Source organism: Myotis yumanensis, unplaced genomic scaffold (genome assembly GCF_028538775.1).
Source record: "Myotis yumanensis isolate MYYU_CA2020_CCGP unplaced genomic scaffold, mMyoYum1.0.hap1 SCAF_12, whole genome shotgun sequence".
NCBI classification, from domain to species: domain Eukaryota; kingdom Metazoa; phylum Chordata; class Mammalia; order Chiroptera; family Vespertilionidae; genus Myotis; species Myotis yumanensis.
The window spans coordinates 43,412,859-43,435,837 of record NW_027223763.1 but is presented as its reverse complement, the minus strand read 5'-3'; the positions used below and the strand labels follow the sequence as shown (position 1 = coordinate 43,435,837).

Sequence of the window (22,979 nt, the reverse complement as noted above, 5' to 3'; positions counted from 1 at the left end):
TCCTTTACGTGGTGACATCGAATCTACGTGGTGAACTGTGTGTATATACAGCCACTTTTTCGTATCACAGGGGTTTTACGTGCGGCTCTTCCTTTTGTCAGGTGACAGCCTGACCTGTGGAAAGGAAACAGGAGTGGGCTGTGCTGCGGCCCACCGAGTGTGTGGCTTGTAAATAACAGAAACAGACATGCCCTGGGGCGAGGCCCGGCTGTCTCTCTGCTTATGATTGGTCTGGTAGGGTTGTCATTTCCCTTTCAGAAACTTTTAGGGGATGGAAAAGAGGAAAAAACACCTCTAAGTTTGCACATTAACCATGTGGATTTGACAATGTAGCTACGCTGTGTGCTTAAATTTTGACTATTAAAAGTGTTTTTGCTTAATGGAAGATCAGTTTCACGTGGCCATAGAGATGGACAGAGAGACTTTTAGGGTTTTCTCCAGGCTTATGTCCCTCTTATTTAAGTAAACAAATAGAAGCATATACATTCATATAAAAAGATACATGTGGCCATTTATAGACACAGATGTAGATCTACAAATGGCATAAGAAAGGATCAGTGACGAAGTGCAATCAATGATCCCTAATTGGGGGATGGAGAGATGAGAATGACAGTTGTCTTAAGTGCTAAATGTTGTTTCAAAGGAAAAGTTAATGTGATTGCTTTACAGTGGTCGGCAAACTGCGGCTCGGCAAACCACGGCTCTCGAGCCACATGCAGCTCTTTGGCCCCTTGAGTGTGGCTCTTCCACAAAATACCGGCTCTTCCACAAAATACCGACTTCTGCGCATGGGCCACGAAGTTTCAATTGCACTGTACGTGCGCACCCGCACGTGGTATTTTGTGGAAGAGCCACACTCAAGGGGCCAAAGAGCCGCATGTGGCTCGCGAGCCGCTGTTTGCTGACCACGGCTTTAGCAGATCATTTTATTTTAAAAGTACCAAGTAAGTTTTAGTTTACTGCCTGTTTTCATTGAATTATAAATTCTAACATTCATTAAATCATACGTTCTAACATTAATGAATGAACTGCTTTTCGTAATAAAGTAGTGCTCTTTGTTTAAAGGATTCTACAATCCTCAATGACTGAAGAGCATATTTCATAGGAATTCTGTACTTTTTACTTCTGTCATACATTATTAAAATATTAGCGACTTTAAAATAATTTTCGTATTTTACTTATTTGTAATTTTTCTCTTGTCATGTGGTTTGAAAAGCACAAAACAAAGATGTGAAAATGTCTTTCGCTCCCACATTTCAGTTTTACTTGCTTTATAACTTCCAAATGCTACTTACAGTGTCCCCTCTTGAATCCGAGGAGAGTAAATGTTGTGGTCTCCTTACTAGAAATAAGTGTGTGTCAGAAGCTTAAATACATAAGCCGGTCTATTAGACTATTTTCCTCCCATATAAGGCTAATGCTCTTCAATTTCCTAAACTCCTATTAAACGACTTTCAGGTGGTAGAAGCTATAGGAGGAAGGCGGAATTGATCAGAACTTTTATTTTCAGGCTTTTATTTGAACTAATTTAAAAATAGAGTTGATGCCTTCAGCTAGGCCAGCATGCTTGTTTGCCGGAGACCCCACCACGCCCTGCTGCATTATAGTTTCCTCTTTCATGATTGTGCATTACCTCCCTGGCTCCCTCATGGGAGACTCAAAGAAGACCAAACACAACCACAAGAAGTTCCAATCTGATCTACTGGCAGGTCTTGGACAGGATGCGTCTTCCTAAGGGGCAGTTGGCAGGGTGGGAGGCAGGAAGGTGTGGTGATGCCCCCACAGGCCAGGCCAGTAGCAGGGTGCTGGGAGGGCTTGAGTAGGGGCACGAAGGACTTCTTTACATCTGAGTTTCGCTCTGTGAAGACCCTGATGAAAAGGCCCAGATAAAAAGCTAAGGCGGCACCTTTTTATAAACAACTTCTTGTTTTTTTGTGTTTTTGTTTTTCCTGTTTGCCCTTCCCATCAGGTGAACACACAGGATTTCAGAGGGATGGTTCGGGAAGATGCTGTTCTCTACCTGTTAGAAATCCCCAAAGGTGAAATGGTGACCATTTTAGCTCAGAGCCGAGCTGATGGTGAGCAAGTCTGTTCATGTGTTTAATGGTGGGGGAGATTGTGGGGAGGATGAGAGAAGTGTCTTGGGACCAGAAGAGATAAACTTGGGTATTAAAAAATGGAAGTGGATTCTAACACCTAACCTTTGGAGACCATTTGGGGACCATTTAACTTTCTGTAGAAATGTTTCCTATGCACCCACTAAAGTAGTAATTTCACTGGTTGTGTCCGTTTGGAATATATAACTGCCTTTCTGAACAGTGATCCATCCTTAAGTACTGCCTGGAGTTATTGTTGAGTCTTTCATGTGATGGATGCAAAGAGCCCTACCTACTGGTCAGCTCCCACATTAACTCTTACCAGTCCGACATGTTGCTTCACTTTACCAGGTCTCATTGTTTTCACCTATAGAACGGGAGTTGATAGTGTCTTTCCTGTCTGTTTCAGAGGGCTGATTGACAGCGGGGTCAGGGCTCTCCAGAGAAACAGAACCAATAGGGTGTGTGTGTGTGTGTGTGTGTGTGTGTGTGTGAGAGAGAGATTGGTTGATTGATTATAAGGAATTGGCCTAATGATTACCTAGGCTGGCAAATACCAAAATCTATAGAGCAAATGGCAAGCTGGAGACTCAAGAGAACTGATAATTTAGTTTTATTCCAAGTCCAAAGGCTGGCAGGTTTGAGGCCTAGAAGGAACTGATGTTTCTATCTGAGGATGAAGGCAGGAAAAAGCTGGTATTCCACTCGAAGGCGGGAAGAGTTAGTTTTCTCTAAGTTGGGGTTCATCTTTTTGTTCTATGCAAGCCTTCAACTGATTGGCTGAGGCCCACCCCCATCAGGGAGTGCAACTGCTTTACTTAGTCTATCAGTTTAAACATTAATCTCTTCCCAAAACACCCAGAATAACATTTGACTAAATATCTGGTCATCCTGTGGACCAGTCAAATTGACACATAAAAGTAATCATCACAGTAGCTCATAAAGTTAGCTTTTTATTCTTCTTCCTATTTGAGCCCTGGTTCCCGTAGGGCCTGTATACTGAGTTTGCTAAGTGGACAGAAGGTCAAGGGGGTGATCAGAAATAGGAGAAGCTGATGACTCTTCAAGAAGAGACCTCTCGCTAAGCAGAGCGCAGCCTACAGCAATGCTTTTGCCTTTCAGTGTACAGAGAGATTCTGGCTTGTGGCAGAGGGGACTCGTTTTTTATAAGAAGCCACTTCGAATGTGAGAAGGAAACGCCACAGAGCCTGGCCTTCACCAGGGGGGAGATCTTTCGCGTTGTGGATACCCTGTATGATGGCAAGCTGGGCCACTGGCTGGCCGTGAGGATCGGAAACGAATTGGAGAAAGGCTTAATCCCCAACAAAAGCAGGTATCTGAGATCACACATGCCTCTTTCACGGTCCCCCCACAAATAAACCACAGTCCCGCCCTCCTCAAAAAGAAGCCCCACTTGGCTTCATGATTTGTCCTCATCGCCTCTCCCATCCTCTACTTCCTGTTTATGAGGAGTGGCCTGGAACTGTGAAATAGCCGCCAGCTGGTTTGTGGCTTTGAATGATGTCCTAAGGCATGTCCGCTGCCTCGCGTGGGACGCAAGCAGATGCCGAGTGGCTGTAGGAAACCAGCACACCCCTAGGGATGTGTTGCCTCTGTCCAGTGCGTGTCCCTCATCCTCACCCTCAGCCCAGGGGACTCTTACTGGTTTGCTGACGCCGGGGAGAATAGCCGGAACACCTGTATTTTGGCCAGGGTTTCAGGTCTGTTGCCTGTATAGCTGCCTGTCAGAATGAGCCACGTTCACTGTGCTCATTACTCGGCTACTTCTGGTGGATTTTATGGGGACCAAGCCTTTATCCACCTCCGTCGGGAAGAGAGAGTCCCACATTTTCCACCTGCGAGACCTCTTCATTGTCAAGCTGCATCTTCCCGGGTCCATCAGAAATACTAAGTAGACTTGGTGAATGACACGCACATTCGCACATTCCTGGCCCTAGAGGTTTACTTCCTGCGGTTTCTTCCCTCAGAGCTGAACAGATGGCCAGCGTCCAGAATGCCCAGAGAGACAACGCTGGGGACAGGGCAGACTTCTGGAGGATGCGTGGTCAGAGGTCGGGCTTGAAGAAGAACTTGCGGAAGAGCCGGGAAGACCTCACGGCTGCTGTATCGGTTAGCACCAAGTTCCCGGCCTACGAGAGGGTTTTGCTGCGAGAAGGTGAGGGAGCCGAGCGGGGCTAGGAAGGGATCCAACTGGGCTCGGAGCCCGTCCTTTTTCATTGTCAGATTGTAACTGTCAAGGTCAGACGTATCTATATCACTGAGACCAAAGCCAGGTTATAGAGTTGGACTTGTATCCAAACACTAAAAAAGACAACAAGGCGAGCTGCACAAACTCATAAATGGCAGCATATCCACAACCTCAGTTAGTTGTTTTTGTGTTGTGTTTTTTTAAATATATTTTCATTGACCTCAGAGAGGAAGGGAGAGGGTGAGAGAGATAGAAACATCAGTGATGAGAGAGAACCATCAATTGGCTGCCTCCTGCACACCTCCAACCGGGGATCAAGCCCGCAACCGGGGCATGTGCCCTTGACTGGAATCAAACCCGGGACCCCCCCAGACCGCAGTCCGATGCTCCATCCACTGAGCCAAACCAGCCAGAGCCTCAGTTAGTTTGTAATACTGCCATTCAATAGTTTTTACATATTACCTATAGAGAAGTTTCTCTTTAATAGTAAGGGAATGAAGGCATGTTCTTTAGAAGAGAGCTCGGCTGGATTGGGGTGGGAGGACATACAGTTTCTTTCACTGAGACGTTATCAGTAGCCTATAAAGTACTTTTGCTTCTTATTTTAACGGCAAAGGAAGTGTATGTGTTTTCATTGCCTTTCTTGTCTCATTTCAGCTGGTTTCAAGAGGCCTGTGGTCTTATTTGGCCCCATCGCAGATATAGCCATGGAAAAGTTGGCACATGTGTTACCTGACCTGTTCCAAATTGCTAGTAAGTCTGTCAGTGATATTTTTTCTCACCAAATTTTAATTTGAAAATATCTAATGTGCAGAAAAAACGAAAAAGTAATAAACACATACACATCACCTGGAGTCCCCACACAAGGTAACATTTTGCTCTATACACTCCCCCCACCTACCGTCGACACCACTTACACACTTTTTAAAATTTCTGCTGGACAACTGGAAAGTTGAAGTTGTAGACATTATAACACTTTTTATCCCTGTGAATCTCTTAAGAATAAAGACATTATCTCCATGATCACAGCCAGAAATTTAACACGGATTCAATGATATTAGTTAGTATGTGGTCTATTTTCCAGGTTTTCTCAATTTCCCAATTTTATATTTTATGGCTTATTTTTTAAAATTCGAAATGCCACCCAGGACCCTGAAACACATTTGGTTTTTATGTCTCTCTAGTCTCCTTTTTTCTAAATTATTTGGTGACATTGATATCGTGAAGAGTCCAAGCCACTTGTCTCACTTGTGGCCTGTTTCTCGTGATCAGATTTTGGCTTAACAGCCTGTGTGGGTCCCTCCCATTGCCTCTCATTAAGTGGCACCTTATGTCCGATGTCCCATCATTGCCAATGCTGGGTTGGAGTATTTGATCGCCAGTGGTTTCTAAAAAAATTACTTAGCTCCTTGTTTTTGCTTTTGCAGAATCGGAACCGAAAGATGCAGGATCTGAGAAATCCAGCGGGGTGGTGCGGTTAAACACCGTGAGGCAAATTATCGAGCAGGTGAGAAAATTAATCCGAAGGCCATGTTGTCAGAAAGAGCTAGTAGTTTGCTGCAGTCTTTCTGAGAATGGAGTCTGTATTTTAATAATCATTAAATGTTAACGATAAAAAATGAGTATAAATGCAAGATGTTTCTTTGATATTCTGTGGTGGTGATGTGTTTTTTTCCAGAGTTCTCAGCATTGTACCAAATAACCTGTTAACTCATTTCCTCAGAAATTCTAATAGATTGGTAATATTAAGTGGACATATGTGAAGAGAACCGTCATCTGCTTTATTATTTAAATTGGCAAGTTTTCCTGATTGATGCCACCTTTACTGATTAAGGCCAACTCTTCGATGCTGTATGACTTTACATGCCATTTACACACGTTTCCCCATTTCTAACAGGATAAGCATGCCCTATTGGATGTGACTCCTAAGGCTGTGGACCTGTTGAATTACACTCAGTGGTTCCCGATTGTGATTTTTTTCAACCCAGACTCTAGACAAGGTGTCAAAACCATGCGACAGAGGTTGGATCCAACATCCAACAAAAGTTCTCGAAAGCTATATGATCAAGCCAACAAGCTTAAGAAAACGTGTGCACATCTTTTTACAGGTAAGTGAAATTTAAAATGTAGTCTCTTTGCTCCAAAGTGAGAATTAGAGCATTGAAGGATGAAAGCAATAAGAAAATAATCTGAATAGTAATAGAGAATAGTAATCTGAAATATACTACTCATGACTCCTTGAAAAGTAGCTAATCCTATAAAATGGGTGTATTAGACTCATGGCATTTGTATATGTAATTTTGAAAAATGGTCATAAACACGAGAGTTCATTAAACTTTCTACTTTTGTATATGTTTAAATTTTCCATAATAGAATTTTTTTTTAAAGTTCTTGATATGAAGGCCACTGCTTTTGTTACTCATGAAAGTAAAATGATGTAAGACTGTGACATGTTTTAGTAACATTATATGCATTACCTTTATAAATGACTAGTTCTGTGAACATGGTATAATTAAGGGTTTAAAAGGGTTACATAAAGTTTTGGAGCTGCGTGAGGAGACTGTCTGGATGTAATATCCGCAACCTTTGTCATATTCAGCATATCTGACACTGGGTGAGGGGAGGGGGGTTGAATCTGTGCTCACATCAGACTCTTGTTTTACTGTCACTGGCTTTTCTTATTAAAGAGGGAGCTGCACTAGTTACCACTGTGGCAAAACGCTGTACCTGAGAGGTAATTTAGCCAAATGCGAAGGATGGAGTGGTCCATCATAAACCGGAGTGTAGAGTCATTAGAGCTTGTGCTTTTGATATATCCTATATAATAAAAGGCTAATATGTAAATCAACTGAATGGCAGAATGACCGGTCGCTATGACGTGTACTGACCACCAGGGGGCAGACCTCAATGCAGGAGGTGCCCCCTGGTGGTCAGTGCACTCCCATGGGGAGTGCCGCTCAGCCAGGAGCTGGGCTCACGGCTGGAGAGCTCAGCGGCGGTGGCAGGAGCCTCTCCCGCCTCCGCAGCAGCACTAAGGATGTCTGACTGACAGCTTAGGCCCACTGGAGCAGGCCTAAGCCATCAGTCGGACATCCCCCAAGGGCTCCTGGACTGTGAGAGGGTGCAGGCTGGGCTGAGGGACCCCCCCTCCCCCCGCCCCCGAGTGCATGAATTTCATGCACTGGGCCTCTAGTTCATACATAATCTTTCTTCTGTTGTTTTTACTACTGCTACTACTACTAGTAATATTATAACAATAATAATTGTTATTCCTATTTTTATTATAGTGACAGCTCACAGTGGTTCAGTCTTTCCTGTGCCCTGCCTTTTTGGGCTGTAAAAAAGGCCAGGCGACTCTGCAAGGTCACATATTTAGTATATGGTTGAGCCCACACTGAAATTATAACATGTCTGAGTATGTGTCCAATATTCTATACATGTTACAGCACAGGCTTATTTTTCTAATGTTGAAAGGGGTCACCTAGTGCAGTTCCTCCATTGAACAGGTCATTCATCCATTTAACAGGCCCATGTGATTGTGACATGCTCAGCCTCTGTCTACTTCATCCCGCCCTCCACTCCCCCTCGTCACTCAAACTCAAGTCCATTGAATGGCTCGGGCCCTCAGAGAGTTGAATTTGGGCTTCATGTGAGGATATAAGATACCAGGAAGGGACGTAATGGGTTGTAGAGGAAGAACCAGGCGGAGGGAGGCTGGATGAAGGAGAGGACAGGGCAGAAGAAGGAGCCAGTGGCTCTGGGACACTCCCTTTCTCTCCCTTGGAGTCGGCATCATTTGCTCTTTGGAGCATAGGCCACGACAGCGGGATGGGTCTGATCGAGGATCTGGAGGAGACCACATGTGGAGGGTTTAACAACGCCTGATTCAGCCCCACTGATAGATTGTGAGATCCTTGAAGCTCTGTGTGCTGAAGGCCAGCACTGGGCTTAGCCAGTGGACAAGGCATAACTGTGACCTAATTAGAACTGCCTCTGGCACACCAAACCATTTCTCGCAAAAGCTGATCAAGAATTTGAAGGTCTTAGGGTAACTAAAGTCAGAGGCTGGAATGGAAACGTAGACACTGTGGACATCTAGTTTCACCTAGAACTTGGAAGTGACCCATCCTCACCAGATGTTCCCAGCCTCTTTAAGGGTAGGTGGAGCAGAGTGCCGGATGACTGTTACCAGTCAGCCCCAATTTCTACCCAGGGCCTTGTGCAGTGTTGTTCCAACTTCCCATTTGACTCTTCAGAGCTGCGTGGATGGTCCCACTAAGCGCTTCCTATTCCCCCTGTCTCACTCGGCCTGACCACGTTGTGACTAGATTGTATGTGTTGTGGCTTTTTATGATTTTAAATTTATGGCATTTTTATGAATTAATACGTAGGGATAGTAGAGCTGCTTTGATGAACATATCCTTCAAAAGCAAGGGTTGTGTTGCCTGCAGTGTCACTAGGCTCAATATCCTTCTTTTTCCTCGTTGAAAGTAACAAGAAAATCCCGTCCCACAGATGAGTAGTACTGTGACAGTGTTAACGTGGCTGCCCCTGCAAATTCAAGGCACTCCTCAGTTAAGCGGAGATGACAAGGGAAGCTTTATTCTGAGATTTGCCCAAAAGCAAGTTAACTCATGTGTGAACATGAGTTAAAATGTTAGGCTGCCCCTCCTGCCTCCCCATTAAAAAAATTATTGTAGGATGCATTTGCATGTATATGTCAACAAGGTTATTTTTTTTAAACATAAAGTTTGAATATTATGTTTTCTCGGGCTTTCTAAAGCACCCAGTTCATGGTTTGTGGACCACTGAAACGGAATTGTGGACTTGGAGACCCTAGCGGGGCCACCCTTCATGTGAAATTGCGGGATTTTTAACGTACCACAGGATATTTAGGTGCTTTTATAAGCTTCCACAGGTCTCATTAATGTCACCTTTGTACAGTTCAGCCCCAGGACTTTGGAAGTACTGAATAAATGCTACTGATCATTGTTAGTAATATTACTTTTTGCTTGCTTTATTATTTTTCAATGTTACATATTATAAAAAGGTAATCCTGTGTCATCATGTAGTCATTGAAAAGGCTTGGGGGGAAAAGTGGGTCTTGCGGCAGCTGAAAGAGCCCAGATCGCAGCAGGCAGTTTTTGGTTTCCCAGGGGATTGCAGAGACCGGCGAGCAGAGGACGCAGATGGAAGAGGCTGTGCTGTCTGGCTGGGCACCTCAGTTGGTGCTTGTCCATTTAGAGGGAGTCTCTGCCACATGAATAGCTTAATTGATATTTAATTCACATACCCTACAATTCATTCATTTAGAATGAAAAATTCAGTGGGACAGAGTTATACAGCCATCACCACAATCAATTTTAGGGCATCGTAATTATCCCCAAAGGAAACCCCATACCCATTAGCAGTCGTTCCCTGTTTCTTCCCCCAACCCCCACCCCCAGCCTTACGTGTCACTTTTTGCTGTTGCTCTTGGCACTTCCTAACCTCCTTGGCTGGGGTGGGAGTCGTGAACACACTCGTGCTAGGGCTGGGAATCGATGCTCTCAGAATCCCAGGACTCCCAGCCAAGACAGAGGCTGACTGATGAGCCTTTCACTGTTTCACTTTCTTGAGTTTGACAAATGGACTAAGCCTGTTCAAAGGAACATACGTCTGGTCCAGAGGTGGGGAGCAACGAGAATTAACGAATGCTGCTAGAAATCAAAGAATCTGAAAAACCTAATGAGCAAAAGCCAACAGTAAACCAAAGGTATTAATTCTAATTCCAAAGAAAGGAAAGGTGGCATCGTAGTTGTGCACACACCCATTAAAAAGAGGTCCAGCGCATGAGGTGGATGTTACCTGTATCTGGGGCTTAGGAAATCAGCTACAGTGAAGTCTTTTTTTTCTTTTCTTTTTCAGATACTTGATTCAATGTGAATTGAGTAAAAGGTTTTGTGACCTTTTCATTTTATCGGGGGACACGAACATATATTCTGTGTTTCATAAATGGCCTTTTTAAAAAAATATATTTTTATTGATTTCAGAGAGGAAGGGAGAGGGAGAGAGAGAGATAGAAACATCAATGATGAGAAAGATTCACTGATCGTCTGTCTCCTGCACGTCCCATCCACGCCCCCCCACCCCCCCCAACAATTGAAATGGAGCCCACAGCCCAGGCATGTGACCTCCTGGTTCATAGGTCAATGCTCATCCACTGAGCCATGCTGGCCGGGCATAAATGTCCTTTTAAACTAGGTTTTCAATACAGACTTAAATCATTTCATACAACTCCAACTTAAAGCTCAGAAAGCATGCATACATTTAGTGCAGATCACACATTTTGTCTCTGGGGTGTGCAATCCTACTTCTCTATCAAGTACTAGTACTTATGGTATCATGTCTTACCCAAGAGCACAGTAATGTTGGCAAAGTACCATGATAAGGATGCAGAAGTCCAAGGAATCAAGGTTAATTTTTTTTTGAGTTGTCCAATGTATCAGTTTATTCTAATGCTATAAATAATTAATGACCAGGGAAATTGTCAGCTCGCTCAGGAATTTCCAAGGTCAGTGCTAGAACTTCTTAAATGAGAGAATGGTATATGTTACCCGGAAGAAGGCTTGAAGCATAATTGCTTACAGAACTTGCTTAATGCTGCTTTTTTTGGCTGTCTGTAGAGAATCACGCAGACTTCGGGACAGAGGGAGCAGGGTGCCGAACAACTTTACAACAAGCCCCAGTTTTCTTTTGGGAGTTAAGAAAAGGCTATGACCTTGTAGCTGGAAAAAAAAATCCCAATTTCCCTATAGTATGATCAGTTTAGGTCCAATTTAGTTTATTATTTGGGACCAATGTGCTTCTCTGGTTTATCTCCATTAGGCCCATAAATACCTATTGCTGAAGAATGATTTGCATGTGCTTACTTGGTTGGTATTTTCTCTTGGTGCTCTAAATTCATGTTTTTAGGTGGGCTGTGTCCTGCACTGGCTAAGGCCACAGGCTCTAAAAGCAGACTTCTGAGTTTGTATCTAGACTTATTCACTTACTAGTATTCGGTGTGAGGCCTTGGGCTAGTTTCACTGTTGTGCCTCAGTTTCTCTCCTGTAACATGGGGGTGACGGCATACCTACCTCACAAGGTTTGTGTACACATGAAATGAGCTTATCCATGTCAGGTATTTGTAAAATTTGTGGTCAATCCATGGCAAGTGCTACTATGTAAGATACATTTTGTTCTGAATAGAAACTGTATATTATTTGAATGTATACCTGTAGATCTTGGTGAATCTTTATGCCTATTCTAAAATGTTTCAGCCTATCAAAAAGATACAGATTTAAATATTACCTTCAGTATTTTATTGGAGATATCCAACGAACGGCATACTAGTGTACAGTTTTCTTCTTTATATTATACATGTCTATGTAATGGTCTTTAAAATACGGTACTTTTATATCTATTTTAGGTGTGTTTTCTTTGCTCCTGAAAATATACTCTTTAAAAAACATGTTTAAAGGTAGCTTTCCTGAAAGATAGACAATCTGAAATGAAATTCATCCATTTTTAGCATCCATCTATAATGTAAACTCAACTAAAGGGATTTAACATTCAAATATGTGCAGACTTCCTCTTGCGTTTGCCAACGTTTCAGTTCAGATATGACAGAAATGAGTATGAGTGATGTCGGATAAGTTTTCAAGTAAACATTGCTTTGGAAATTGATGCAAAACTTTTTGCGTACATCTCTATAGCAACAATCGACCTAAATGCAGCCAACGATAGCTGGTTTGGCAGCTTGAAGGACACAATTCAGCATCAGCAAGGAGAAGCAGTTTGGGTCTCTGAAGGAAAGGTATGTGGCATAGATACTCTGCTGCGAGGTGAGAGTTCGTGTTTTGAATCTTTTCTCAAGAGGGTAGTGAATGTAGTAAAGCCATGCCCATTTCGAGGGATGCCAACATATGCACGAATCAGGTTTGCAATTTTCTAAACTCTCCTAAAAAGTAATAACGTGAAGTGGCTTTTAGAAGAAAAGCAGAACGTGATACATGCAACCCTACATTCACTTCCCTTTTCCTTTTAACGTAGTAACTAGTATTATATTCCAAGCACACTAATCAGAGCTTACAAGATCTCGAGCTGAGCTCCGCAGCTTACTAAGGATGGGGGAAGCTCAGAGTGGAGGGGAGAGATGAAGTTGAGGGGTGCTTAAAAATTAATAGAAAGAGGAAAAGCAAATGGAGGGGAATCATTTGCTTCAGGATTGGCAGAGAACGGGCCCTCAGCACTTGAGTAGGCGAGAAGAGAGCATTAGGAAACTTATGCAGGCTTCTGAAATTGGCTAGTTTCTCAAACTCTGTGGTCGATGTTGATGCACAGCTTTATGCAGGGAGGATGCAGAGAGAGTATAGAATTTCCTGTGGTTCCTACGGGGATAGTCTTTTGTAGTCCAGCTGAATTGAGGTAGCCGAGAGGGACAATTTTGTTGTGGAAATGAGTCCATTACCCATGAGATTGTTGAGCCCTAGTCTTGCTCTTCGGGAACTGCACGTGTAGTCAGAGTGTCTAGCATCTCCTGAGCCCGTACAGCCCGCTAAGGCTCTGTGGTGGTGACAACAAATTGAGCAGGACAGAGGTTCTGCCCTCAAGGATTTGAGAATCTTGTGGCTGCGTGAAGAGGTGTGCAGCACAAGGCATTTCTCGCTAGGAGACAAGTACCAGCCGAAGAAGCTGAAGAGAAGCCCGGTTCTGGAAGACACAGCCCAGCAGTCTGAGGAGGCATGACACAGTAGCGCTGTATAAGATGGATGGTGGCAAAGATAGATAGGGTGGAGGGTTCCTAATTCGAGTCCCTGCACAAAAAAAATGAACCCAGTCATTTCAAGCCAAGCGATTTCAGGAAAATAAAGTTGACTTCCCCGTCTAGAACCCATCAAGGTTTCAGTCACTTGGCTGTGCCCTTGGGCACTGTCTTGAGTCCCCACTCCCAGGGGCCATGTCACACCCACTGACCCTCCAAAACAAATTCCTCTAGATGGAAGGGCTGGATGATGACGCTGACGACCGCATGTCCTACTTAACCGCCATGGGCGCGGACTATCTGAGTTGCGACAGCCGCCTCATCAGTGACTTTGAAGACACCGACGGCGAAGGAGGCGCCTACACTGACAATGAGCTGGATGAGCCAGCTGAGGAGCCGCTGGTGTCTTCCATCACCCGCTCCTCAGAGCCGGTGCAGCATGAGGAGGTGAGGCGAGGCAGGCCCCGGGCTGCGAGGCCACGGGCAGGAAATGGAGGTTCTGGTGTTTCACTGGAATTCTTCCGGACAACCGTTGACTCAGGGTGCTGTGGAAGGTATTCCTGAGGGTTGAAACAGATGACGTAGGGAGTCTCATTCCCAGGCAATGCCTTCGTGGTTGTGATAGTGGTCCATGGGGGAAGCAGGACAGGAACTAAGGGGCCTTGGATGTGATGGACAAACTGAGCAGCTTTACGGGCCGCTGTCCAAATTGCAGGTGGAACATGATTTTTAAAAGACAATATTGTTGTATTTACTTGTAACCTTTGATTAGGCCTCTCTGTACTCTTAGGTATGTATCCCTGCTTTTTCTTCTCCATCCTCCCTTTAACCTTTCTGATCTTGCCAAAGCTCCTGAGTGTTTCCCCATCAGTTTCCTTCTCCTGTATTTTAATTTTTGAATTGAGTTCACGATCAAAACACACGATCACGTGGACTGTGCATCCACCGGCCAGTGAAGAGACAGCTTCAGTGATCCTAGAACTCACAGCGACAGGCACTGAATTAGGACCAGAGCGGTTATTAGTTGCATCTCAGAGAACATTGGGATAATGACTTTGGAGATGAGATTATCCATACTTTTGGATAATGATGGCTATGGACTTCCAATGAGCAACTTCACTCATTTCAGGGAGTGATTTTATTCTTTATGAAAGAGAAGTACCAAAAATTAAGGTGAAGGGTGGGGGGATAAAACCCACCATGACAAAAACAGTAGTATATAACGCTGGACCAGTTGTAAAGAATAAATGAGCTCCCTCTATAGCTACAGATAGCTAATGCTTAAAAATGCTAAAAGCTTTAGGGGACAAAAGAGATTTTAGACTTTTTGTACTTTAAAGGGGAGACTCCTACAGTGGACGCATCTAGTTAAAAAAAAACGTATCTTAACCATTTGCTCATGGGACTATGCCTGGTCTCTGCCTTTTCGGTGCAGAAGCACTGAGTCAGTGTCTCCACGTCTGCAAGCGAGGGATTTTCATGGAAGGTGTGAACCTCACATTCTGAACTCACACAAGCGCTTGGAACGCCAGCAGAGCAGACGAGAGCTCTTTTCTCTCTGCTGCAACGTTCTTGTTGTGAATGAACCTTTGTGTCTTGTAGAGCGTAAGGAAGCCCAGCCCAGAGCCACGAGCTCAGACGAGGAGGGCTACTAGCAGAGATCAACTTAGGGACAATAGTCCACCCCCGGCATTCAAACCAGAGCCACCCAAGGTATGTGTGTGGGAAGCCCAGGATGGGAAGGAAGAGGAGCTCCCTGCATAGCCAGGGAGGAGCACACACAATGAGATGGTGTTGCATTGGGTTTTTAACTCACTATTTCTCTATTAGAACCTGCCTTTTGGCCTGTCGGGCGAGCCCCAAAATGAGGGAAGGGAGAAAAGATAGGAAGGAGGGAAAGGAAGTTTTAGGAGAACGTACAGTTTTAAAACAGTATTTTTAAATTAATTAATTGATGGAAAAAGAGAAAGGTTTGCCAAATACTGCATGCCCAGAATCACCAAACTCAGACTGTTTTTATTTTTCTGCCCACAATCTGATTCAGATTCACCATTAAAATCCTTACTGATGATTTGCTAAAGAAAACCACCACCACCATTGTTTACAATGCCTCTTATTAGGAGGGCAGCTTAATTCATTTTTTAAGTAAGACATCATCCAGGAAAAAAAATCAATATAAGAACCCATGTCATATGATTCTTTATCTCTTTCCGAATCAAAGCTATGACTATAGGTTTTTCCTAATACCCCAATGGCATTTGTCTATTTCACTCAATAGTTTAGATGAGAAGAAAGTAGTATGTGATCGTGTGAGCTACCAGAAGTAATTAATGACCTCATAAAATATATCAATGGAAACTTACAGGCAGGCCTAGGATCCACGTATCAAGGGAAAGTGGCCACAACATGATATGTCTTCCCCACTCCGTACACCAGTCTCATTCATGGCCTCACCTCCGAGCCAGGGCACGTATCTCCATGTGGCATGAACTCAGGAATCCACTCTTGGATCCTGAAGTCTGACTGGTTCTGAGGTCCTCTCCGAAATTTTAATCTTCTCTTGAGTGACATTAAGTCTGATCTACCCCTCGCATGTGCAGGGCTCCCAGCACTTCCCAGCACCCTCTTGGTTTGCAGAACTCTTAATACTCTTCGGTAGGAAGTGAGGAAGGGATCGGGATGCCCGACCAGTGGCCGTTGGCCCTCCCCTATTTGATTCTTTGTTGACCATCTATGGAAACTGATCAGGAAATGGAGTGTATTAAATCACTAATATCGGTGTGACAATAAAATGCAAGCCTAAGGTAAGAGTATGTCATTGCTCTCCGCAGGCCAGGACCCAGAAGAGAGAAGACTCCTTTGACTACTCCAGATCCTATGAATACATGCCAAACTCCCCTCCAGCCGTAGCCGGTAACGAAATTCCCGGGGCATCTGCCAAGGGCCCTCCTCCTCCTATTGCAGCAAAACCTACCTTCTGCAAACCTATATTGAAGCCCTCCACTCCAGTCCTCCCCCCAGAGAGTGAGGAGGCAGGAGAGGGCAGCGAGGAGCAAGATAACGCGTCCAAGTCTGTCCTGGGCAAAGTAAAAATATTTGAGAAGATGGATCACAAGGCGAGACTCCAGAGAATGCAAGAGCTCCAGGAAGCGCAGAATGCAAGGGTAATTGTTTTGAACCACTGGGTTCCTTCAGCATGCCAACAATAGGAATTTTAAATGAGTTTCATTTCAATAAAATGCTTCAGTCCTTTTTCCACGGCACTAACACAAAGGGGATATTTACGTGCATGGTACTCGGTGTGTGTCATTTCCAAATTGGCAGCTATTTGTGCATCCCTTTTTCTTCTAATAAAGAAAACCTAACGGTATAGGTCAGTGGTTGGCAAACTGCGGCTCGGCAAACCACAGCTCGCGAGCCACATGCGGCTCTTTGGCCCCTTCAGTGTGGATCTTCCACAAAATACTGACTTCTGCGCATGGGCCATGAAGTTTCAATCGCATTGTACATGCGCGCCAGCACATGTTATTTTGTGGAAGAGCCACACTCAAGGGGCCAAAGAGCCGCATGTGGCTCTCGAGCCGCGGTTTGCCGACCAGGGGTATAGGTGAATGAGATTCTGCTTTTTGTATTTCAGAGCTTTATGTTGGGTTCTGGGGAGTGAAAGTGTGACAAGAGAATCAGTGCCTCTCAGAAGTTACTTTTTTGTTAAAGCATTTGTTGTTTGTTTGGTATCTGAGTTTTCATTTGCTCCCAGATTTGCCTTAGAAACCTAGCGAACGCCGGGTTCTAAAATGGATAGGCCCACAGATTGTACTTTGTGGTACTGTTTGTATTTTTGTGCCATGTGCAAACATAACCTTTTGAAAGTTAAAGAAGAGTTTAGGGAAAAGTGTGTGGAGCATATTCAGCCCAGTGGATACGGGAGTTCTTGTCATTTAAGTCAGCCACACCAGCAGGGTTTCTTAGCCTTTTTCTTTTATTGTGATAAAATGCACACATAACAAAGCCCTGGCCAGTGTGGCTCGGTTGGGCATCATACCAGTTCGATTTGAGGTTGGGGCACATGCCTGGGTTGTGGGCTCCCTCCCTGGTGGGGGACAAGGCGGGTGGGGGAGCCAGTTGATGTTTTTCACATTGATGTTTCTCTCCCTCTCTCTTCCTCTCTCTTTTTAAAAATCAATAAACTATTTATTTAAAAATAAATAAATTGTACATAATATTTACCATTTGAATTATTTTTAAGTGTTCATTGACATTAAGTACATTCATGTTCTTGTGTAACTATCTCCACTATCCATCTCCAGAACTTTTTCATCCTCCATAACGGAAACTCTGTACCTATTAAATTATTAAGCAGTTACTTCCCATTTCATACACACCTCCATCCCCCCGGTAACCATTCTACCCCCCCCCCCCCCCCCCCCCCCCCCCCACCCCGTGATTTTGACTACACTGGCAACCTCACATAAGTGGAATCATATAATCAGCCTTTTGTGACTGGCTTATTTCACTTAGTATAATGTCCTCAAGGTTCATTCATGTTGTAGCACGTGGTAGGATTTCATTGCCTAAAACGTTTTTCCTATTTGTACCACTAGGCATCATACAAAAGCATGGAAACTAAAGTTGCTTCTATTTTTCCTCTTCTCCTTAAAGTGGGATTGGAAAATGGGACCAGCAGGAAATTAGCAAGCTGATTGTCTAGTGCAGTGGTTCTCAACCTTGGCTGCACATTAGAATCACCTGGGAATCTTTTTAAAATCCTGATTTCTGGGCCTCATCCTCCAGAAATTCTGTTTCTTTGTTATGGGGTGGGGCCACAACATTAGTAACAAAGAAACAGAATTTCCGGAGGATGAGGCCCAGAAATCAGGATTTGAAAAAGATTCCCAGGTGATTCTAATGTGCAGCCAAGGTTGAGAACCACTGGTCTAGTGACTAGACTCTAGTGATTCATTCTTTCCCTCTTTTTTTTTTTTATTTTCTTAATCACCACAGATTGAAATTGCTCAGAAGCATCCTGATATTTATGCAGTTCCAATCAAAACCCACAAGCCAGAGCCTGGCTCGCCCCAGTTCACAAGGTAAGGGCTGCTCCGCAGGTCTAGGTCTGCAAGAGGGGCTGACCTAGGACTTGGACTCCTGGGGAAGAATTTTCTTTTCTTTCTTTTTTTTTATGTTTAATTTCTTTATTGGTTAAGGTATTACAAGTGTGTCCTCACCTCTGCCCCTCCCCCATTAACACCCCCCCGCCCCCCCCCCCCCCCCCCCCCGCCCACACTCATCCCCCTGTTGTCCATGTCCATTGGTTTGGCTTATATGCACGCATACAAGTCCTTTGGTTGATCTCTTCCCCTTATCCCCACCCTCCCCTACTTTCCCTCTGGGGATTGACAGTCTGATCGCTGTTTCTCTGTCTTTGGATCTGTTCCTGTTCATCAGTCTATGTTGTTCTCTATATTCCACAAATGAGTGAAATCATGTGGTGTTTATCTTTCTCCGACTGGCTTATTTCACTTAGCATAATGCTCTCCAGTTCCATCCATGCTGTTGCAAATGGCAAGAATTCCTTCTTTTTTATCGCAGCGTAGTATTCCATTGTGTAGATGTACCATAGTTTTTTAATCCACTCATCTGCTGATGGGCACTTAGGCTGTTTCCAAATCTTAGCTATGGTGAATTGTGCTGGGGAAGAATTTTCTTCACCTGCATTTCAAAGTACAAAGAAGACGTTTTCCCTCCTGATCAAAAATTTGCCATACTTATTTAGAAAAATTTAATTGTAAAGATTACAGAGTCAGTTATTCGTGGTAATGTTGCATGTGTGCTAAAACTCTCTGACAAAGCATAACCATTGGCATTTCAAGTCAGTTTCCCTTGGCACATTGGAGCACAGCTATGTTAAACTATGTTAGGATAGCCCGTGAGCAAATTCCTGGGGCCTCACCCATTTCGTTGCCACTGTTTTCTGGCTGTTAGCCAAGCTCCTTCGTTCCTTTGCATCACCCGGCTGAACTGTGGTCTGAAGGGAAGATGACAATCAATTGACTGGGGTTAAGATGCTGCATTTAAAAAGTGCTACATAAGCACTAGGAATGACCACAGTGTCTTCCCATGGAGGTTTTACACTGGATTATTTCCTGCTTCCGAGAATAGGCACTAAAAAAAAAAAAATCACGTTTCTTGTGGCTATTCTGACAGGAAGCTAGAGTCTAGATTTACAGCAGTAGAAAACAAGGGGCAAATTTCTTTACCAATCCAACAGTGGCACTTGTAGCCAATAAACTTAGGGATGGGGAAGGCACCCCTTGGTCCAGCTGAGAATTATTAGGCCAAGGAGCACCTGGATGGCTTCCTCTCCCCCTACCCAGGTGGGCATCAGCCTTGACCTGTTACTCCCAACCCCCACTCCGGAACCTGCAGCGGGGCCAGGAGTGCCCCTGGTTTGTCAGCGCAGAGTGTGGCCCCGAGGTAAGCCATCTACCTTGGGTGACTGCCCGCTGTGCCTTTAACCCTCCCACTGTTTTGGTTTCAGACCCCTGGTGCCACAGAAGGGTCCTTCCGCACTCTACCAGGATGCCAGAGGAAGCTACGGCAGTGACGTGGAGGAGGAAGAATACCGCCAGCAGCTGTCAGAACACTCAAAGCGTGGTTACTACGGCCAGCCCTCCCGATACCGGGACACGGAATTATAGATGTCAGCGGATTGGCTCTGCTGTACCCTGATGTCGCCACCTCAGGGCAACACTCCTGCAGAGCCATGGGTGGTTCTGTCCAGCTAACACGCACCGTGGAGATGCCGGGGGGACCCCAGCTCCCGCTTCCTCGTGGGGAGCCCAGGGGACAACCCACACAGATTCAGAGCTGCGGAGGCTCTATCTGTGGGACTGGGTCTGGGGGAGTTTGTGGCTTTTGCTCAGAATTAAGAGAAACCACATTTGATGCTGTTCCCTGCTTCAGTGGACCAAAATCTGTATTAATTGTGTTTGTGTATTTTTAACATGTATATTAAGAAGTGATAACTATTTTTCATTAATAGCTGTATTCAAGGACTGTTTCAGTCAGACAGAATGCGAACAAAAAAAGGAATAAAAATACTGTCGGACTCCAACTAAATTCAAAGAAGTATTTTATTACAACGCTAAGTGCCTTTGATGAGAAGTGTCTTAAATGTTCTTCCTTTGAAGCTTTATGCAAAGCCATAAAGGACTAAAACGTTGTAACTAAATTTTTATGCCAGTTTAAGAGCTGTGGTTTTCTCTGCACTGTGTCCTCTTTTTGAGGCATCTGTCTTTTTTAGTATTTTCCATAAATTCTGACTGTATATAATCGCTATTTTTGGTTGTTTGGCTACCAGTGGTAAGTAGCTTGAAGACCAAGAAAATGGTATAGAAATGTTTTGTTTGTGCTCCACAAAAGCACATACTTCAGACAAACACATTTTTCCCCCCAAAAGTGTGTGTATTGACAACAGTTTTGTAATTTAATAAAAAGGAGGACATTGCAATCAATAACTTGCTTTATGGTGGATTTCTGCACTAATTCCCATTTTGTTAAATGCGACTTAATGATCATAAAAGTGAGCACATGCCCATTGCTGAACACTGGAAAATGGAGACATATAAAAAATAAAAAATTACCCATAATCCCATCCCTCAGATAATTGTGGTGTCTCTATCAATATGGGTGCTATAACTCATAAACCACTGAGTGCAGTACCTTGAATTTCTGAGCAGTCCTTTGGGCACTGACTCAAATCTGCTTATTTCATAAAAGCCACCTCTTCAACAGAAAAAAAAAATACACTAAATACATGACGATTTAATTTGCTTATGCCCTTTAATTACAGGAATGAGCCCTTTTGCAAACCCAGGCACTTTTCAGCAGGAGCTGGGCTGTCATCTGGCTCCAGCACTTTTTACAATACCTTCAGGGGTGCAGACAGCCAGGACCTGTATTCCAGAATGTCCTCTAGTGTGCCCGATGGACAGCTAGTGCCTTCCCCACCCCTTTCCAATTCATATTCTGCTTTGTTCTGGGAAGGATTGAAGTAGTGTATGTGGAGAATTAAGAAAAAAAATGGATGCACCTGGCTGGTGTGGCTCAGTGGTTGAGGCCCCACCCATGAACCAGGAGGTCGCTGTTCCATTCCTGGTCAGGTCACATGCCCAGATATCAGGATGGATCCCCAGTGGGGGAGTGCAGGAGGCAGCTGATCAATGATTCTCATCATCCATTTTTTTTTATCTCCCTCTGAAATCAATAAAAATATTTTTTTTAAAAAAATTAAAAGAAAAAAAAAGGGTGCTAGGTGCATGAGGAAAGGGAAAATATCAAAATAAGAAAGACAAAGCCATGAGTGAGGGTAGTGTTCACTATGCAGGCTGTCAGGGTTCCTCTGCTTTCCCGAGGCTACTGTGGCACAAGACGCGGCTGGTATGCAACTTGGTTCAGGAGGTCCCTGAGGGGGAGTTGCTCCAGCATTTCCTCGCATCCCTCATTTTTATTCCGTGGGGCCTTAGGTTGCATCATGCAGTCACGGGCACTTGCAAGGATGATTGTGGAGGCCGTGTTTTACGTGACCTTCCACGTAAGGCAGTAGCACAATTCCAAGGGCCACTCAGTAAAAGTTCGGGAGAGGCTGGCATGGTTGAGCGTCGACCTATGAACCAGGAGGTCACGGTTAGATTCCCAGCCAGGACACAGGCTCAACTTGTGGGCTTGATCCCCCGAGGCAGCCCGTGCACAACTCTCTCTCATCATGTTTCTAGCTCACCCTCTCCCTTCCTCTCTGAAATCAATACAAATATATTTTTTTAAAAAATTAAAAGTTCCAGAGAAGCACCCAAAGCTGCAAGTGTGGAAACACCACTCTGCAGTCTGGCCTAACCTAACCCAGAGATCAGTTCTACAGGATCCAGGGCCAAACGCCTCCCAAATAACAATACGACATGCATGAAGCCCCAAGGGAAACGTGTATCCATCATCCTGGAAAAATCAGATTGGCGGCGGGGGTGGGGTGGTAGTAATACAGGGTAGATCGTGCAACATAAGGTAAACCTCACACGGATCTGCAGGACGGAACACGGGACACTTGAAGCTTTGCACCCCCAGCAGGTCTCCGGGCCACATCCCCGCCTGCCCGGCGCCCAGGCTCCCGGAGCCTGCGCAGTAGCCACACTTCAAGGCCAGTGCTCGGTCTCCGCCAGCGGGAGAAGCGGTGCACAACTCTGCGTCCACCCTTCAGTTTACTGTTTCCGTCAACCCGGTTTTGTTTGGTGAATGAACAGCAGTCACGTGGGAGCTGGGGCAGGTCTTCATCTGGGTAGCTGACCCGTCGCCCAGGCTGTGAGTGGAAGGCAGGGAAGTCAGGGAAACCCACTGCGGGAAGACGGAATTCAGTCCCGCCCAGAAGCGCAGGTGAACCGGGTAAAACACGTGCCTGCGAGCTTTCCCACCCAGGCCGCGGGGGCTGGGCTATTCGCTCACCAATTGGCCCCAGGCTCTTCAGGCGGCTCTGTGTGCGCATGCGTGCCTGCGTTGGTGGAGGGGGGTCCTGGCCACCCTCCCTCAAGCAGAGCGCTGACGGGCAGCTGGAAGGCTGGACGGAGCCCCCCGCGGTGCAAGGCTGAGGACCAGGGCAAAGGTGGCCTGACACTGAGGGTGCATGGGCTGTGCATCCACCGAGGCCGCCAAGGTGAGAGGTTTTACTGTATCGGGTCTAGCGTGGGCTGGGAGAGGCGTGAGAGGAGCCGGAGGATTATCCCCAGGGAGAAGGGCAGGGGAGCCTCCATACCTATATTAGTGGGGTTTTCTGGAGAAATGTTTCCCCTACTGAGTGACTTAATCTGAAACCCAAGTGACTTTGGTGTGTGTGTGTGTGTGT

General features: G+C 45.0%; 1 protein-coding gene across 6 annotated transcripts in view; it reads left to right on the top strand.

The window, feature by feature from the left end:
- TJP2 (tight junction protein 2) overlaps window positions 1–20,607 on the top strand; it is a 112,806-nt gene extending 92,199 nt beyond the window's left edge. For 4 of the 6 annotated variants that reach the window (XM_070431539.1, XM_070431537.1, XM_070431538.1 and 1 more), the window contains 12 exons: window positions 1,970–2,078; window positions 3,219–3,429; window positions 4,085–4,272; window positions 4,963–5,058; window positions 5,733–5,812; window positions 6,203–6,413; window positions 12,042–12,142; window positions 13,325–13,537; window positions 14,693–14,803; window positions 15,922–16,254; window positions 18,092–18,177; window positions 19,629–20,607. In XM_070431539.1, the coding sequence (XP_070287640.1) occupies window positions 1,970–2,078; window positions 3,219–3,429; window positions 4,085–4,272; window positions 4,963–5,058; window positions 5,733–5,812; window positions 6,203–6,413; window positions 12,042–12,142; window positions 13,325–13,537; window positions 14,693–14,803; window positions 15,922–16,254; window positions 18,092–18,177; window positions 19,629–19,788 (1,899 nt within the window). In that variant the 3' untranslated portion in view covers window positions 19,789–20,607. The remainder of the gene's footprint in view (window positions 1–1,969; window positions 2,079–3,218; window positions 3,430–4,084; window positions 4,273–4,962; window positions 5,059–5,732; window positions 5,813–6,202; window positions 6,414–12,041; window positions 12,143–13,324; window positions 13,538–14,692; window positions 14,804–15,921; window positions 16,255–18,091; window positions 18,178–19,628) is intronic. The other 2 variants (XM_070431535.1, XM_070431540.1) reach the window with 1 other exon arrangement.
- Window positions 20,608–22,979: the final 2,372 nt, after the last annotated feature.